The following is a 19,993-nucleotide window of genomic DNA, read 5'->3' on the forward strand; positions in this document are numbered from 1 at the left end:
GCTAGCTGCTTACACTGCACTGATGTTTTAGATGTCCAGAAGTAGTTAAATGATTTAAAAAAAACCCACATAAGTCCTGAGTAAGTTGAAAACATTGAGATGACATTGAAATTGTACAGGAGAAATTAGGGATGCAGTCAGAAAATTGTATGTAGTGTCAGCATAGATCTCCAATATGTACAATGGCGAACATTTTTGTAATAAATGGACCTTGGTGATGTCCTTAAATCAATAAACTAAACAGATATCAGAGCATAATACATACAGAATACAAGTTAAATATTACAGAATAGTGCTATAAAAATCACATTGTTAAATGTGGAAATAATCCTCCATGGAAGACACAAAAAACAACATATGGCTATGTGCGCACGTTGAGTATTTGCTTGCAGAAATTTCTACAAGGTTTCTGCATCTCTTGTCAGCAAAACTGCTGCGGCAAAAGCACGCATTTTGCTACGATTTTAGATGCGTTTTTGCCGCCTTTTTGTTTGCGGTTTTGCATGCATTTTTGTACAGCAATAAAGGCTTTTTTTTTAGCTAAATAAAGATATTTAAAAAACTTTTGTGATGCAATTTCTTTTTTCAACACCATCTTTTTTCATTCTGATGCAGTAGCATCACAGTAATGAGATCAGGGCTTGGTGTCAGCAGCTGTCTTTGACATCTAGCCCTAGGCTTAGTAACGAAAAGGTGTCAGCCTGACACCCTCATTACTAAGACAGTAAGTAAATACACACACAAACAAACACACACAGACACAAACACACATTGTCACCAGCCTATGTAGGAGCATTAACAGAATGAACCTACATAGGCTGTAACCAAACAGCAACTCTTAATTTAAAGAAAAAAAAATGAAAACAAAATTGCGTGGGCTCCTGCATAATTTTCATAACCAGCAGAAGGAAAGCCGATGGCTGAGGGCTGTTGTTTAGCTTGCATAAGGATTCCATCGCATTTTTGGCCCATTTCCACTTGTAAAAAATGCGATCAACGCACCATGTGCAGATAGCCTAACCAACACATGGTGAGCATATAATGTAACATAGGAAATAGAAAAAATAAATAGAAAATAAGAAAGAAAAGCCAGAAAAAAGCCATAAAGTTTAAAATAATAATTATGCTTGTTTAAAATATAGTTGAAAGTGATATTACGGGAAACTGTGGGTAATAATTCATATACAGTTCGAAGCTTTCAAACCATGTTGCCAGCGTTCATCAAAAAATCTAGACCTGTTTGGATTGCATTCCTTTGACATTAGAATTTCTAAAAGTTTTTTTTATCGAGCATTACAATAAATTCATAAGATATTTACATTTTATAAAAGTATTTCCTTTTATACTAATGCATTTTGCTGAACCTTTCTGACATGTTAATTGAAGGTTCTGAAACACCGTTACAGGAAGAACAATGTAAAAGTTTTGTTTTAAAGTTGCACAAAATGTTGAAAGTTCTAAGAGCTTTTCAGAATTTGTTCAGAATAACGTAAATTGCATATAGATTGTTGATACATGAGGATAAATTACACTGTGTGCAGAATTATTAGGCACTGAGTATTTTGAGCATTAACACATAATAAACCTTTTTCACTGCTGTTTTTCAGAGATTTGCCTTCTAACAAAGGGTCGTCGAACAGCCAGTGTGAAAGCTGAGACTTACTGCCGGCTGTACTCGCTATCCGTGGAGAATTTTAATGAAGTACTAGAGGAATATCCCATGATGAGGAGAGCCTTCGAAACTGTTGCCATTGACAGACTAGACAGGATAGGTATTATATTTTTTACCTATTTTCCCATCCGGTCCCAGACAGTGATGCATTTAGTGTGTTTAGTCTATAGAAAAATGCATTGTTGAAGGCCAACACATCATTCATCATCATTGACAGTGCTTTTATGCATGTGCATGCTGGATAGGTGCTTTCTTATATATTGCTACGTGTATTACTGCTGTTATTGACAAGGATTGATGGACAAAGCAGTGGAAAGTTCGTACACCAATTTATTGCTTAATGTATTTATTTTTTTTTGCTTTTTACTAGAGCTCATATGAGGGTATGAGGGTCGGGGTCATCTGGAATTATTCTTAGAAATATTAAGATTTTTTTTTCTTCATTTTATATTTAATTTGACCAATATTTTTGGAACCAGTTTATGTTCACATTTAGATGGACTCATATTGAAAATTCATCAAAATAAAAAAAAACATTCTTTGTGGTTACGTTTTGGGTATTTTAAGGCTGTTTTAATTTTCTGACCAATTTAATCTACAGGGTAGGCCATGTATATGGATACACCTGGGTGGGCCATGTATATGGATACACCTAAATAAAATGGGAATGGTCGGTGATAACAACTTCCTATTTGTGGCACATTAGTATATGGGAGGTGGAAAACTTTTCAAGATGGGTGGTGACCATGGTGGCCATTTTGTAGTCAGCAATTTTGGATCCAACTTTAGACAGTGCCTTGCGAACATATTTGGATCCCTGGTACTTTTCAACCTTTTCCCACATATCATGCTTCAAACATAAAGATACCAAATGTAAATTTTTGGTGAAGAATCATCAACAAGTGGAACACAATTGTGACGTTGAACAAAATTTATTGGTTATTTTAAATTTTTGTGGAAGGTCAAAAACTGAAAAGTGGGGCATACAATATTATTCGGCCCCTTTAACTTAATACTTTGTTGCGCCACCTTTTGCTGCGATTACAGCTGCAAGTCGCTTGGGGTATGTCTCTATCAGTTTTGTACATTGAGAGACTGAAATTTTTGCCCATTCTTCCTTGGCAAACAGCTCGAGCTCAGTGAGGTTTGATGGAGATCGTTTGTAAACAGCAGTTTTCAGCTCTTTCCACAGATTCTCGATTGGTTTGAGGTCTGGACTTTGACTTGGCCATTCTAACACTTGGATGCGTTTATTTGTGAACCATTCCATTGTAGATTTTGCTTTATGTTTGGGATCATTGTCTTGTTGGAAGACAAATCTCCGTCCCAGTCTCAGGTCTATTGCAGACTCCAACAGGTTTTCTTCAGGAATGGTCCTGTATTTTTCTCCATCCATCTTCCCATCAATTTTAACCTTCTTCCCTGTCCCTGCTGAAGAAAAGCAGGCCCAAACCATGATACTGCCACCACCATGTTTGACAGTGGGGATGGTGTGTTCAGGGTGATGAGCTGTGTTGCCTTTACGCTAAACATATCGTTTGGCATTGTTGCCAAAATGTTCGATTTTGGTTTAATCTGACCAGAGCACCTTCTTCCACATGTTTGGTGTGTCTCCCAGGTGGCTTGTTGCAAACTTTAAACAAAACTTTTTATGGATATCTTTGAAAAATGGCTTTCTTCTTGCCACTCTTCCATAAAGGCCAGATTTGTGCAGTGTACGACTGATTGTTGTCCTATGGACAGACTGTCCCACCTCAGCTGTAGATCTCTGCAGTTCATCCAGATTCATCATGGGCCTCTTGGCTGCATCTCTGATCAGTCTTCTCCTTGTTTGAGATGAAAGTTTAGAGGGACGACCGGGGCTTGGTAGATTTGCAGTGGTATGATACTCCTTCCATTTCAATATGATCACTTGCACAGTGCTCCTTGGGATGTTTAAAGTTTTTTAAATCATTTTGTGTCCAAATCCCACTTTAAACTTCTCCAGAACAGTATCACGGACCTGCCTGTTGTGTTCTTCGGTCTTCATGATGCTCTCTGTGCTTCAAACAGAACCCTGAGACTATCACAGAGCAGGTGCATTTATACGGAGACTTGATTACACACAGGTGGATTATATTTATCATCATTAGGCATTTAGGACAACATTGGATCATTCAGAGATCCACAATGAACTTCTGGAGTGAGTTTGCTGCACTGATATTAAAGGGGCCGAATAATATTGCACGCCCCACTTTTCAGTTTTTGAATTTCCACAAAAATTTAAAATTACCAAATTTGGTTCAACTTCACAATTGTGTTCCACTTGTTGTTGATTCTTCACCAAAAATTTACATTTGGTATCTTTATGTTTGAAGCATGATATGTGGGAAATACTTTCGCAAGGCACTGTATATGGCCCACCCAGGTGTATCCATATAAATGGCCCACCCTGTACTTCTCACCCTACACAAATTACTGGGCTAATAAGTACACCCTCTGAGCCAGGAACCCATGAAGTTATGTGCTTTCTTTTATGTTACTGCATGCTTTTTAAATGGGATGTAGTGAACTTTAAGATACTCCATGTAATTTTTTTTCTTAAAGGGAATCTGTCATCACTATTTGCCACCTCATCTAAGCGCAAAACAGGGTAAAAACTGAGACTCTGATTCCAGTGACGTGTCGCTTACTGAGCTAATTGCAGTAGATTTGTTAAAAACCTCCAATTCAACAGCAGTAGATGACCAGTAGAGGAATAGTAAGCCTGGTGCATTGTAGTCCTATATTTTCATGAGCTGTAAAATCCCACCCAAACCACTAATTGACTGCTTCCTGCCTATGCACAGTGTAGGCAGAAAGCAGCCAATCAGGGATTTGGGCAACGTTATTTAGAAAGCTGGTAGATCTGCAGCAGAGAAAACAATGATTTTATCAAAACTGCAGCAAGCAGCCCACTAAGTGATACATCGCTAGAATCTGGGTCTCTACTCCTACATCATGTTGCTCTCAGATGTGGTAACAAAAACTTGGTGACAGATTCCTTTTAATTCATGAAAAATAGGTTATAAGTCATGATTAAAGTTTCAGGTTACCAATCAGACTTCTTTTATAATAATGTATTTCATAATGATCAAAAGTTCAAAGTTATTGCATCAGTTGGCATTACAGACTCTGTGCCCAAATATTAAGACAATGGAAAGAAGGTCCAAATCCTTGATCTTGTCTATAGGATGCAGATATAGTAGTCTCACCCAAGCTTACCTAGTTTCAGATATGTCTTTGGGGCCCAGGAGCTTCATTTTAAGACACTGGTAAAAGACACTCATTTTTTGGAGATGGTCGTATTAATAGGTTCTAGATTTGGCTGTTGTTTTAATCCTTTTCTCAAATGTCTGATTTCTAGCTCAATTTGTCGCTGTTTTCCGTCATTTATTAAGCATCTTGGACTCTTTTCACTCACTACCATTAGACAGAAGCCTTCAAAGTTTCTGTTGGATTGAGCATTCATTGTTGTTTTCATGACATATCCAGTTTATACACCTCTCTGTGTCGTTATATTGTAATTATAGAGATTGTTCATACCTACAATATGTCTACTTCTACTTTGATAAATTCATCAACATCCAATACATAGAGATGTACCAAGCGGCAAACAAACAGCCAGCGCACTTAGCCATCAACATACCGTGACATTCAGACACTAAGAGCCCTATTTATTAAGACTGGCCTAGCGCACGACTGTCTTAATGAAGGGCTCCTCGGAGTAAGATGTGCTGAATTCATTAAGAGGTGCCCCCCACTTAATACATTTGATACATGTTCTCTGTGGTGTGCACCTCCGTGCGCAGCGACTGAAATGCTACTCCAGTACTCAAGGTCTGGAGTAGCATTTATGGCATACAAAATTGCAGCAGTTTTAATTAATTGGATGGGATGACGTGGTCATGCCCCATTATGGCTCCTCCCCAGTTCTACCCATTTCGGCGGAGCAGAATCGAGCTGGCATGAAAACGCTAAAAATTGCTTCATTTTTGCTCAAAAATGTTCAGACTTTCATGTCTGTTATGCCAGTTTTTTAGGCATAATAGCTTTGAAGATCTGGGTCCTAAGGGCTCTATTCATTAAGGTGTTTTTTGCCAGAATATTGTCATAAAACACCTTCAAGTTGCTCAAAAAAATTGCGACTATTGATATTTTTATGCCAGGTTCGACCAGCTCCACCAAAGTGGATGGAGTTGGGGTTGACCAGGGTATGGTGAAACCCAGCCAATAACTTGAACAAACGTTGTGGCGTAACTTACTCCAGAAATGTTACTCCAGTCCAGTGATAAGATGCACCTAATTCATTAATTGGTGTTCGCCTCTTATAGAATTTGGTGGGCACGCCCATCATTAAGCCTAGCATATGAAATGCAAGCCTTAATGAATCAGAACAACAATGGTTGTTCATTTGATGCTTGCTACATTTGAACCACTCCTGCAAACTATTAATAGTTATGTTTTTTTCATATAATAGAAAAAATGCTGAATAATTGAAATGAAATGGTAAAATATACGTTTTATGTTTTTTACTTTTGACATCATTTAGACTATTATATATTATATTGTGTATATATAATATATTATATGTTGTGTGCGCGTACAAAACTGTGTGTCAGTATTCTCATGGTTCGGTTATCTTTTAACAGTTCAGATAGAACTATAGCAGAACTAAATTCCTAACGTTCCCTTGAAGCTACATCCATCTGTAAAGTTGTCTTTGTCCAAGGGTTTTCTTCTGTCCTTATCGTTAAGAGCTGTAACAGTCAGCTCTCATTTATCATTTTGTGAACAAATGTGAATATACCACATAACCGCCTCCATGGCAATCTCTTCCTCCGCCAATGTGCAGGCGCTGAACACAACCTGCACTTGCGCAAATTCAGGCAGCAAAATCTCCAGTATTGGACAAAGGTCTAGACACATTCAACACCTACACAGAAGTAGGGTCAGAAAAGGAGACAGTCACATGACATGAACAAGTGACCATCGCCATCTTCCGTGCATGCAGAGGTCGCCACGTCCATTGTTCACATAGTAGAATGATGGACAGTCAGTAGGGAGCCTTAGTTTGCACAATGGGTGTTGCTATAGGTAAAAAGGTACTTGCTTTGCCCAACGCAATTTTAAATTTTTTAAAGCATTGATTCTAAAGTCTGACTCATGAACAGTCAAATCATATCTACGGAATTTAAATGTTTTCCAGTTTTTAATATTAATGTAAAAAACTAAGATAAATCATAAATATGTGATTTGCTAATCAGGATCATCAATGACCAACAGAAAAATTCATGGCACACCTTCACTAAAACACCTGAAGCAGCACCATAAAATGGTCTTGATCTTCAGGATACAACCATGCCCCTACGTCCCAACTTCCTGCATGGCAGGGGAAGGAGCAGTGGAGGCACTTTCAATGCTTTGCAAAACAGGCCGGAAGTATGGTTGCACCACTTCCCCAAACTGCTTGGCTTCTTAATCTGCAATGGCCAAATCTAATGATCCAGACAGCTTAAAAGCAGCACTTACAATTTCTTTCCTACAGAGCTTGTAAGCATGCACTCCTTGACTGACCACCACTGATGGACTTCAGTGGTGGACATTAACCAAGAGAGTGAGCAGTAGAAAATCTTGAGAACAAGTAGGATTTTTTAATAAGTGGTAAATTGCAAAGTTGCTTGTTTTCACAAGGACTTTACAATTTTAACCCTTCATAATGTTACAAAAAGCCCTTTAATGTTAATGTAGCAATGTCCCTTACTGCAACTGAGTCACATTCAAGAGTGGCGATATTGGTCTAAAGTAACAGATCTGCTGATTTGTGGATCTAAAGATCAGATCCCACCAACTACAAATTATTATTATGTAGAAGCCTAATGGTAAAACCTGAAAACCCTCTTTAAATGTTGTGATAACAACATTTGGCACCAATGATCCATCTTAAACAGTTGAGTGCCTTCTTTATTTCTCTGATTTGGACCTATAGACCCTGAACCATTGTCATACACGAAACACGTATTTCACTGGGTTCCTTGAAGATAATGTTAGATTTTCATACTACTTCAGCTACTCCTGATCTTTTCCTAGGTGTAAAGAACATACAATGATTGGCTCTAGTTCATTTTTTTCTATTCCCATAGAACTCGTCATTGAGCAACACACAACATAGTATTGTTGCATTGTTCTGTCCATATCTTCTATTTCTCTATATTTTTGGTACGACTGTCTTAAATTTTAGCATTTTGCTTTTAACATAGGGTTCTGTCCAGGCTGAAGCACCTCCTGGACTCTGTAATCTGTGTCTGTGGCATTAAGATCTTGACTTGACTTTTGTGTCTGCATGGCACCTGCTCCCAATCGTTATGTGAAGTTCTTATATCTAGATTGTTTACCCCTCTACATTTTACTTTTTATCCACTAGACAATTGTCATGAAAATCATCAGTTCTGTACGCTCAAGGGCAGTGACTTGTCCTTATCCTTGTTTTAACTTTTAGATATCTTGTGTTTCTGTTTATAAACCCCAATTCTTGGACATTTAGGAGCTGTAGACTCAAAATGATAAGATTTTAATCAAGCACATCTGCAAACTTGCATAATTTTTTCTATGTGACTGCAGACTTATACTTACCCTCAGTCCAGGCCTCACCACATTTTCTGATCCCCTACCGATTCTGTGGGAATCTCTAGGCCTCCCACACTGTGCCAGACTTCGAATTGGTATGACATGTCAGCCGGAAGCTCACGGTGCACATTGTGACATCAAGACGCTGTTGACCTCCCGTGCACTTGCGCAAGTCCCTCCCAGCTGGAAGTTTGGCACAGTGGGAGAGGCCCGAAGATTCCAGTGTGAGCAGTGGGGATCAGAATATGCGGCGAGGAATGAACAGAGGGTAAGTATGTTTTTTTTCTTTTATACAATACATTTATTATGCTCTAAGGTTCAGCAAGACCTCACAACATAAGGGACATTAAATATCAGAATCATAACTTGTCCACAAATTGAATTTTTTGGGAAAAACTGCACTAACAGGTGAATTGGAATTTTACTTCATTTTGAATCTACTCTTCTCTAGTTCCAAATTCATTAGCATTGCAAAACCTCTAAAGCAGGCTCTCAATCTATTGATATATATATATAGGCTTTGAACCTATGCAACCATTGTCACAAATAGCATTAAAAAAAAAGAGTATTCAAAAAAATATATTTTTTTCAAAGCTGGTCATTTTTCGACTTGTACCTACTAAGCTCAGTGACATTATGACGGGGCTTATTCAGTACAGAAGTCACCTATGATGAGGTGCCAAGGATGACGGCTGCAGATATGAAGACTTCCCTGATCCACAGGATCCTTCTGGTTGCAGAACCAGGGCAGCACAAATCTGTTTGCTCAACTGAACCTTGTTAAAGGAAGTTTTTGAAAGTATAGCTGATATTTTTTATTAAAACTTGTAGTTTATAATGATAGATCTCTAGTAGTTCCCATTTTGTGACGGAGCAAACATTAGTAAAACTGCCACAGGCTTTAGCGTGATGAAGCTTTTAAAGACCCTGTTGATTGTCCATCGTTGGAAGAGAATGATGAACATCTTTTAAGCAATTTTTAAAATACATATAACATATTTTACACATTTCAAAATATATATATTTAAAATGGATCAACCAGCTACTGAACACCTGAAAACAAATGAATAGATGTAGATATTGTTTTTGTAAGTGTCTGTTTTCTCAGTGTGTATTTCTAGTTTTGAAGTCATTTGTCAAAAAATAAGGACTAACAGAAAACAAATGTCCTAATCCATGGCTATTTTGAGCGTAAGAGAGAAATAGTTATCTACCTAAGGCCGTACCTCGGTGCTTTCATCTGTATGCCACTAATACTTATTATAATTATTTAGATAGAGGAAAGAAATATATCTTGGTACCGTGTTAGCCAGTGGATAGAAAAATATTTAGAATTTCGAGACTACTCAGGTCTCTTCACCAGGCATTTCTTACCATCTTTTCAGTTAGCCATTAAAAGGTATCAACCACTGAGGACTCTCAATTCTAGATATTTTTATAATTATTTATAAATTTTGAGCCAGGATAATTTTTTTTCTATGTATTTATTTACAGTATCAACTATTTTATATACGGTAAATCTTTATTTAGAAAAAATAGTTTTCTTCAATTCCAGACATTTACATAAGCATTTTTCAAAACGATGGAAATAATCTGTTTTTTTGCAGATTTTATCATTGACAAATTAGATAAAGAGAAAAGAAAACAACTTTCCCATTTATTTATTGGGCACCAAGGAAATAGATTTCTGTTCTTAGAGAGTCATAATTTAGTACTGAAGACAAGGGCAACGACAGGGCAACAGATTAACATACCAAAATGTCTTTTCTCTTGAGCGAAAAAAACAGTATTGCTAAAATAGAATGACTGGATTATGAGATAGATCTTTTACCATTGAAACCTATTCTAATAAGTCACTTTACATTACAATTTATTTAGACATTTTTATGGTCACTCTTGACATTGCACCACGTACAGGGTTTGAACACTATGTTTTTCATGATGAGATATCCTAAGGATACGCCATCAATATCTGATTGGTGGGGGTGCAACATTCTGTATGTCCGCCGATCAGGAGTTACCAACAGCAGTCAGAAGTTCTCAGATGATGTTGGACCACGGCAGCTCCATCAAAACTATAGTGACTGCAGTAAGGTAATGCAGATCCACCACCTATTAAGGTGAGTAGGGTGTGGATCTGCATTACCCTGCCGTTGGTACTATAGAAATGACAGAACTGCTGTGTTTCGACAGCATCTGAGAACTACCGGCTGCTGTCAGTAATGCTTGTGGGGATGTAGAGAGTTGCACTCCTAACAATCAGATATTGATGGCCTATACTTAAGAGGGGCATCAATAAAAAAGAATTGGCTAAACTCCTTAAGTAGCACTCACATTTTGAAACTAAAATTTTGCTAAAATTTTCATACAGGAAAGAAATATATCTTGGTACCGTGTTAGCCGGTAGATAGAAAAATATTTAGAATTGAGAGTCCTCAGTGGTTGATACCAACCACTGAGGACTCTCAATTCTAAATATTTTGATAACATTTTCAGACATTTTAAAGTTGGTTATAAAGAGATAAAGAACCTTCATTCTCAAAATAACATACTTATCCATTTTATATTTCCCCCAAGAAACAGTCCATTAGAGGAGAATACCTCTATACTGGGGCATCCGTAAAAGCATTTCACAATTTCCAGATTCCATAACGACCGGACACAAAAATCACAGAAGGCTGTGGTGTCATCTTATGGTCTACAAGCTCTTCCGCAGTACAACATTATCCAGGTTTTTTTTTTTTTTTTTTCTGATGCGTTTTTTTAAAAAAATAGTTAATTTTTGTTACTTTTCAATAACAGTTAAAGCAACAGTTGAAAAAAAAACATAACTATAATACTTCCGTTTTATCGCTTTTTCTTTTTTTTTTATGGTGAACAAAACTTAAAAGTAACATTCTAAGAACAGAAAGTGTGATTGAGAAGTGTGTTTTATTTGCTTTTTTCATACTTTCATATACATTCGTACAGTGATCATACATTTTCCTTTTTGTTGTATTGTGCTTGTAACAATGAATGGAAAACCTACCAAAACATTGCACATAGTTATACACTTTAAGTTGTAATTGTTGAAGCCAAACATTTTTATTATCTGGATTGAACACTTACATTTTTATCACTTCAAGATACGATCAGCGGAAGAACAATTAAAAAAACAAAAAATTAAGGATAGAAAAAAAAATAGAAAATAAAAAAAAAATGTTTGTAAAAAAAAAAAAAGCCCACATTTTTTCATTTTAACTAAATTTAACTTAAAAAAATGACGTTTTCCATCATGTTATATTTATCCTTTCGTTCTCCAAAAACGTTATCCACGTTCATCTAAACTGGTGAAAAAAACATCTAATTAAAAAAAAAAAAGAGACATTTTATATTTATAATGTTTTATTTTTATTGCAATTCATATTCAGGCTTCAAAGACGACTTGGAAAAGAAATTCAGGTTTGTTTATGTCTTCCTCAAGCAATAGCCGAAAAGCATTAGTTTTTCTTTTGTTAATGCTTTCTTACATAAATGCTGTCTATTAGTACTATGCTTCTTATTAGTTGTACTGTTCTCCATAGAAAATAAGTCAGATTTCTCCACAGGCTTGAATGCACACTAGGTAGTTTGAGGTTTGATCTGAATACAGTGCAACAGCATGATCTTGTGTGTGGCTAGATATGGTTCTGCCGAAAGTTGGTGAAAACCTGTGGGCATTTTCACCACTGTACAAAAACTGCTTTTTTCCCATTTTGTCCTGTGGTATGCTACCTTTTTCTTTGCAATCTCCACCTTTTCACCTTCACGTTGCAACTTTTGATGTGCTTCTTTTTTTTTATTATTATTATTATTTTATTCTGTGAGCTACATACCAATGACGTAAACTAGCACTAATCATTTGGTAGGACAACCTGAAGCCTATTTTATGCTACATTATGGGAACATTAAGAGTGCTGTATTTTTTTACTTTGCATGCATTTTTATTTTAAGCACTGCAAATGTTGTTGCACCAAGTGTGAAGTGATTGCATAGGAATTTGTGATCTGGAATGTTCAGTCCTCCTGACTGGTAGCATAACATAGGCTACAAAGATATTTAGGTTTTACATATGTTTTCCTTCACAAATATTGTCTTTATTTGGACATTCAGCTTTAAGAAGCTTAGGTTAGAATTCCTATAGATTACAAAGCTAGGATCAACAGTACTTTTGCAATAGAATCTGCAAAAAATGGAGAACAATTCTAAAAAACATCATCTTGACAACTAGAGTTCAGCGAATATCTTCGGAATCGGTCGCCGAATCTGAATTTGCCATATTCTTGCCCTATTGGTATCCTATTCATGCCGAATTTTGTTTGATGATCGGTTCCGAACATATTCGTTCATTTCTACACCCATTGACTCCAATGATGTTCGACTGTGTTCGGCAAATATTGCAAAAATAATATTCGCCACCGATCATAACCAGAACCGAATTTTGAAAAATTCGCTCAACTCTATTGACATTTTTTTTTTACTAGAGATGCATCAAATTCCCCAAATGGGTGCATGAATATATGGGAAGTCAGAGCAAATTCTATATGTTGGAGCATGCTCACTGATACCTAAAATGTTGAAAAATTAAATCAAATGTCTCATATGTGACTTTTTGCTCCATTAGAAAACCCTCTCAAAGTGTACGAAAGACCAGGCCTAGGTAGGTTGACTGTTTTGTGGCATAGAAAATGTTGAACATAAAGGAAAGCATGCAGCTTATGGCAGCCAGAAACTTTTAAAATATGGCATACATGTATCTGTTAGAAAACCCTCTCAAAGTGTACGAAAGACCAGGCCTAGGTAGGTTGACTGTTTTGTGGCATAGAAAATGTTGAACATAAAGGAAAGCATGCAGCTTATGGCAGCCAGAAACTTTTAAAATATGGCATACATGTATCTGTTATTACATACTGTATACAGTAGTTTTTATAAATATGGCCCCAAGTGCTTCCACAGTATCAGAACATTTTTGGGTTCACATTAGTATATTTTTTTAAAAACTTGTGAACCTAAAAGTATGTTTACATGAAAGGGGTTAAGCTGGACTTATTCATACAGAGTTGTATAGCTATAGGATGATATCACATCATGATGTGCACCAGGAACTTGTGTACATGTGCAGGAACTTGCCAGGCCTCATCAGAGAAGGAAGTCCTAGCCTAGTGTAAGAGGCTCAGGGACTTCAGTGCAAACATCGGCGATCACAAGATGCGTCGAGCACTGACTCGGATGGTGTCGGTGACTAGCGGAGGGTCAAAAAGGTGATTGTAAGAATTTTTTCATTTTTTAACACTTTGATGGGCCTTTTGCTGAATCCATGCATAAATGAATTGCAAAAAATCCACATTTTAGTAAATGTGAGTTTTTGTAAATCTGAAATAGAATTCAGTTTCATTTGAATATATTCGCTCATCTCTAGGAGTCACCACTTGCAGGTGTAGCTGTGATAATAGAAATCACTTATATTTGTTGGGCCAAATGTATAAAAGTAGCACTAGTTCTTCTTTTAAAGTAAAATTATGAAAGTCTCTCAGAATACTAGTGTACAAAAGCTGCAGGCAGCTAATAAATATATCTGTACATTTAGTAATAATAGCACAAAACAGTAGTCAACACTATACTCGGTGAGGTCCACTAGCGCTAGCTCACTATCTTGCCCTATAATCCCACTTTCTGAACGAGCTATGTCAAGACTTATAAAGCTAATGTATACGTTAATGGCAAGTGTACAAAAGAAAAACTAATAAACATTACAGATGTGTGCTAACCTTACTTACTAATGTGTCTTCTGTAAATGTCAAAATATTCCCACTGGTAGTGAAATGGATAATCCAAAAGGCAGGGATGTTAATAAAAGTGAGTAATAAAATTAATGGGACTCTGTCAGCGTAGAATGACGGTTCAAGCTAAGTCCCGCCGTTTGGTGCTTCACGGCGGGGCCAATCATTTAAATACACCTTCCTACCTGCTTGTTATGCCCCAAGCTTCATCCTCCTTTTCTTAAATTGACAGCTCTGGCTTCATCGAGCCAGAGAACAGTGCAGAAAGATGGAAACTCAGCAGGTGTGAAGGTGTATTTGAATGTTTAGTCCCGCACACAATATTGAGAGCACTCCAGCCGGTGGTATCTCTCCTGATTCACAACTCACACTGCTCCAGTGACGTCCCGATTAGTAGAGAGGCCTGTAAGTACCCAAGTTGTATCCTACACATTTTCAATAGTGTGATTACAGTAATATGCAAAGAAAATAAGAATGTAAGGATTTGTACATCTCTTATAGCCATCTTTAATTCACAACAGAATGTAGATCACAGATCAGAAGTTGAAAGTTAGACATTTTTCTATTTCATTTGTAAAATTAGCTAATTTAGAAATATATGACAGCAACACATCTCAAAAAAGTTGGGGAAGTTATAACAAAAGGCTAGAAAATTTAAAAATTATTAAAAACAGCCAGCAGACCAGTTTCCAACTAATCCACATGACTGTGTATAAGAAGAGCATGTTAGAGAGGCAGAGTCTCTCACAAGCAAAGATGGTCAGAGGCTCACCAACCTGTGAACAACTGAGAACTTTGTCTAAAAATGTGGAACAATTTTAGAAAAATGTCCTCAACATAAAATTGCAAAGACTTCACAAAAAATAATGTCATCAAAAATTCTGGAGAGATCCAAGTGAACAAGGACAAAAGTCAATATTGGATGCTTACGATCTACAGGCCCTCAGGTGGAGCTGCATTAAAAAGAGTCATGATTCGGTCATGAAAATCACTATATGGGGTCAGAAATACTTCCAGAAATCATTGTTTGTGAACACAGTTTGCTGTGCAATCCACAAACATATGTTAAATCCTTATGATCAGAAACAAACCCAAACACCAGTATTATGGATGCAAAGAAAGTCTTGAATAGTTAAGCCTGATAATGCTAAACCACATACTGCATCCTTCACACCAGCATGGCTTCCGATAACAACAGTTTGGGTAATGATCTGATCGCCTGCTATCCAAACCTTGACAGACAATAACACATACAACAGTCCCAGAAAAATACCCAAGATGGTGCAAAATTATAGAGTCTCACCCTTCCACTGACTCTCCAGGATTAAAGCAACTGCGACTTCCAGTGTCGACTACCCCACTTGTTGCATGCACAGAGAGGAGGTAACAAGAAGCTTAGCAAGCTGACAGTCCATTGAAGCACCTGGCCAAGTGATCGGGGGTGATAACTCGACTTCTCCGAACATCTTCATGGAGCCAGGTGACCAGTGGGTCCCAATCCTGACTTTCCCAAATGTATCTATGGGGATCAGGTGACTGCTGGGTCCAAATCCTGGCTTACCCAAACATATCCATGGGTTCAGTGATGGTCAATGGAGCAGATCTGTATTCTTTCAGCTGGGGCCGTGGTTTCTTAAGCTGGCATCCTGTAGAATGTCAAATCTGTTTCTCTCATGATGGAGCCATGATTTTTTGGAAGCTATCCTGTAGAATGTTCCTGGTTGTGGTTTTGTACAGTGTCTCTGGTTCCCCAGATCTCTTGTTATAGAGGCAAATCCACCTTATATATTCCACAACTGTTGTCCTTCAAGCCATCATCCAGAGGTCAAGAGGAAGGTTTGATTAAATTGACTGGCATTATTTGAGTATTTAATAAATTTGCATCATTTTTCCTCCTCTTTTTTACAAGTCAACAAGCCACAGGTTCCCACACAATGGTCAAATCAACATATTATCAAACATAATATGTTCAATGTTATTGTTCATTGAACCTGCATCCCTGTCTTGCAAAGATAGCAGAAAAATAAGCTGTAGGAGCTGGTATAAGAGGTAAACATCATTCATTCAAAAATATCAAACATCAATGTTTAACCCCTTAATGACAGCCAATACGTCTTTTAACTGACCTGACTAATAAGAGAATAGCATCCTCATACAGGTGACAATCCAGCACCTGTCGGCTGTACACTATAGCTAACAACGTACTGCATCATCCACGATCAGTGTTGGCACTATCCAAATCTTTTTAACCCGATAGATGCTGCTGTCAATAGTGACTACATCATTATAAATGGTTAGAGTGTGGGAGCTTCCTCTATCCAAACTGGTGCCCTCAGATCATGATTGTGTGGTCCTGATGTTTGCCATGGCAATTCACAACCAAATAGCGGCGTTAGAGTCTGACGGCTGCTGTAACCTGTTCAGAAGTTAGAGGCATTTAGGTGGTAAAAATCCACATTTTCATTTCTGCCACGCCACTTTGAATTAATTCCTGAAAATCACCTGTAGGGTTAATAAACTACCCGACTGCAGTTTTCAATATGTCAGGGGGTGCTGTTTTTAAAATGATATAACTTTTGGGTGTTTCCCAATATATTGGACCCGTAAAGGCACTTCAAACGTGGATAAGTCCCTAAAAAAATACATTTTGTAAATTTCCTTGAAAAAATGAAAAATTACTGCTACATTTTTAAACCTCCTAAAATGCTAACAAAATAAATGGTGCTGATGTAAAGCAGACATGAGGGAAATGTAATTTATTAATGTTTTTCTGTGGCATGACTATCTGAATTAAAGGGATAATCATTCAAAGTTTGAAAATTACTAAATTTTTAAAAAATGTTCTCAAATTTCTGATATTTTTTATTAAAAAAGGTTAAAACTCATATGTCAATAATCTATGGTTCTTGACAAACTGAAGAACAAAAGCATAGATTCAAAAGTCAGCACAAAGAGTCTATGCCTCCTGGCTTACTAAAAATAGACGTCTGGGTAATTAAGATTAAATGCTGTGTCGTCACAATCCTTATCCCAAAACTCCAGCAATTGGACTCCTCACTTCTCAGAAGTTTACGGACTATTGCAAAAAGAAGAGGGGATGATACACAATGGTAGACGTGTCCCAATTTCTGTGAGATATTTTGCTGTCATGAATTTCTAAATGAGTTTATTTATAGAAAAATGTTTAACTTTCATCTTCTGCTCTGTGGTCTGTTGTGAATAAAATATGGCAAAAAGATATTTACAAATCATTGTATTCTTGTTTTCACTACACTTTACATAATGTCCCAACTATTTTGATATTTTAAATTTATAATTTTGAAGGCTATGGACATGTTTGCATTATGGCATTTAATTACATTTATTATGTTAAATAAAACATTTTTATTATTGGTTTTGTTAAAGATTTTTTAATAATTTTGCTTCTGCAGCTTACCCGCTTACATGTATTACAATACATTGCAAGCTTCTTGATGACTTTCAGTATCAATCCCAAAAGTTGGCTTACTGTAGACTCTTACTCCAGCCCCTTCTTTCTTTTCCTGAATACAAATCTAACCTAAATTCTAACTTGTAATATTATCAAGATTGATTAGATTTGCATTCAGGAGAAGAAAGACTGACTCAAAACTTGAATTGCCACTAATCAGTCTAGAGCAACTTGCAATGTATTGTGAAACATGCAAGTTATTAAAATGTTTTAATTAACACTAATATTTTTTTCACATAGTGCATGCAAAGCAAGACAAAAAATGGGTATGTGAAGGGAAGAATACAGTCATTATATTCTATTTCATGATGCAGTATGCCAAGTAGCCCTACCCTAATGGGAAAGAAATTATGTAATTGGACACATTTTTCCATATTTAAACAATGCTGTGATTTTATAGACTTAAGAATGATATTCTCACATTTAGAATGACATGCAAAAATTTGTTAGTGTACACGAAAAGCTTTTCAATCTAGACGAATACAAAAAATGTATCACATCAATTTTTATGGTGTCAGTATTCAAAGCCTTAATTTGAAAAACAGCGGGTTAATTAAGTTTCTACCGGCCTGCAGCCTTCTAATCAGGATAAAGCAGGTATTGCCCATCACTGCCAAGTTATGGAAGGAAACTGACAGCTTAACTGGGCACCTTTATGAGTGGTTGTCACTCCAAGTCTTTCTTTAGAGAAGCATCAGTAGATTAATTAAACGTTTAGTTTGGTACTACCCTGAGAGGCTTCTACAGCAATTCAGGACTTACGAACGCTATGCAATCTCAATTCCTTGCTGGTTTTGATTGTCTAGTACAATATTTATGTCTTGGCGGAATAACTCTCTAATTTATTAAAGGTTTACTCGTTAATTGTTTTCTGTTCTGCATTTTCTGTTATGTTAATGTTTATAGTCCAGTGCTGAATCTAATCTATATTCTATCTTATATTATATTTATCCTTAAAAAGGATAAGGTTGGGCATGTCACATGCTTTAGCAGGCAACTAATCTCATATTATTACGTTTGTAACCCACTAACTTTCAGTGAGCACGTCCTCCTTGTTTGTGCACCTCCAGTTTTTCTCTTGCAAGCTGCATGCCAATCACATGGTGTTGTCTTCAGAGTTATTACAAGGAAGACTTTAAAATCTTGTTATTAAAAGGTTGTGAGTTCGGTGAAGTAGACATATGGGCAAGAAACTAACTTAAAAGAGGCTATACAGGATAAGAAAAACGTGTCTCCTTTTTCAAAAACCACATCAGCTTGTGTATGGTATTGCAGCTCAATCATACAGTATTCACTTGAATTAAGTTAAAGGAGTTGTCTAAGCTTGAAGTACAAGTCTGCCATCACTCTATTTTACTGTAGACTTGTGAATCCTCACAGCACACACTGCACACGCTTTCATGATTTTCTGGTTCTGGTGCCAGAAGCAGTCAGACGCAGGATCTCAAGTATATGATTTGCATACATGAGGTCAAATGCCAGCTAGTCGTGCATGGCCTCACTCAGTACAAATTGAGCGAAGCTGGACACGTGTATTTGAAATGTGACCAGAAGTTTGCAAATCGTATACTCGTGGTCACATGATGTGCCACTCCCAGCACTGGAGATTCCTGACAGTGACTGCAGACTTGTACCCCAAGCAAGGATAACCCCTTTAAGCTACAGTGCTTGCCTCTCAGCTCATGGGCTGCAAAACAAGTCCAAACTTCGTGCCTATAATGAAGTTTCTTTACCGCTACATGCTCGAACTTGCAAATTTTCCTTGAATTTCCCAAAGGCTCCTTGGAAAGAGTAGAGACCTCCTGGAGTCTCAGAAGAGCAGGCAAATTTTCCAGACACCGCTAAATCTCCCTGAACGTAGCACCTTGAGAAAAATATTTATGTGTGAAACCTGGATGCCTCATCGTTAACCTAAGTACTGTCATCTAATTGCACATTTAGAAGTAGGTAGCAGAGGCTTGGAAGGGCCATTGCCTACAATAAAAGAAATGGCCATGTGTGCAGTAATACATGACTTCTTCAACTTCAATTTCTGAAATTTAGCAAGTATTCATATGCATTGTGCTAATGAGATCTAGAGTTTACAGTAATTTGCATGAATTAATGACTGCAGGTTTAACAGATTATTCAGAAAAGTGCATGAACATTTATCCAAGCTAAAACCAAGTCACCATTGCTCAATTGCAATCCAGCTAGCCTTCTGGGCACCTCAATTGGTCAAATCCCATTATGCCAACGTGTCTACTATTATATCGCAATGTTGTGAGCTGCGGCCAGGGACTCCAAGTTTGTGCAGGTTTAGGAGATTTTAAGGATAAATGTAAATTTCTGATCTAAAAAAAATGAGAACAGTTGGCAAATGGTTAAAAAAAAAGAAAAAAAAACTTC

At 37.0% G+C, this 19,993-nt stretch overlaps 1 protein-coding gene across 1 annotated transcript in view; it reads left to right on the forward strand.

Moving 5' to 3' along the window:
- HCN1 (hyperpolarization activated cyclic nucleotide gated potassium channel 1) overlaps positions 1 to 19,993 on the forward strand; it is a 539,017-nt gene that overhangs the window by 502,036 nt on the left and 16,988 nt on the right. Inside the window, exon 7 of the mRNA XM_069748639.1 lies at positions 1,608 to 1,772. Coding sequence (XP_069604740.1) covers positions 1,608 to 1,772 — 165 coding nt within the window. The remainder of the gene's footprint in view (positions 1 to 1,607; positions 1,773 to 19,993) is intronic.

Source organism: Ranitomeya imitator, chromosome 1, assembly GCF_032444005.1.
Source record: "Ranitomeya imitator isolate aRanImi1 chromosome 1, aRanImi1.pri, whole genome shotgun sequence".
Taxonomy (NCBI): domain Eukaryota; kingdom Metazoa; phylum Chordata; class Amphibia; order Anura; family Dendrobatidae; genus Ranitomeya; species Ranitomeya imitator.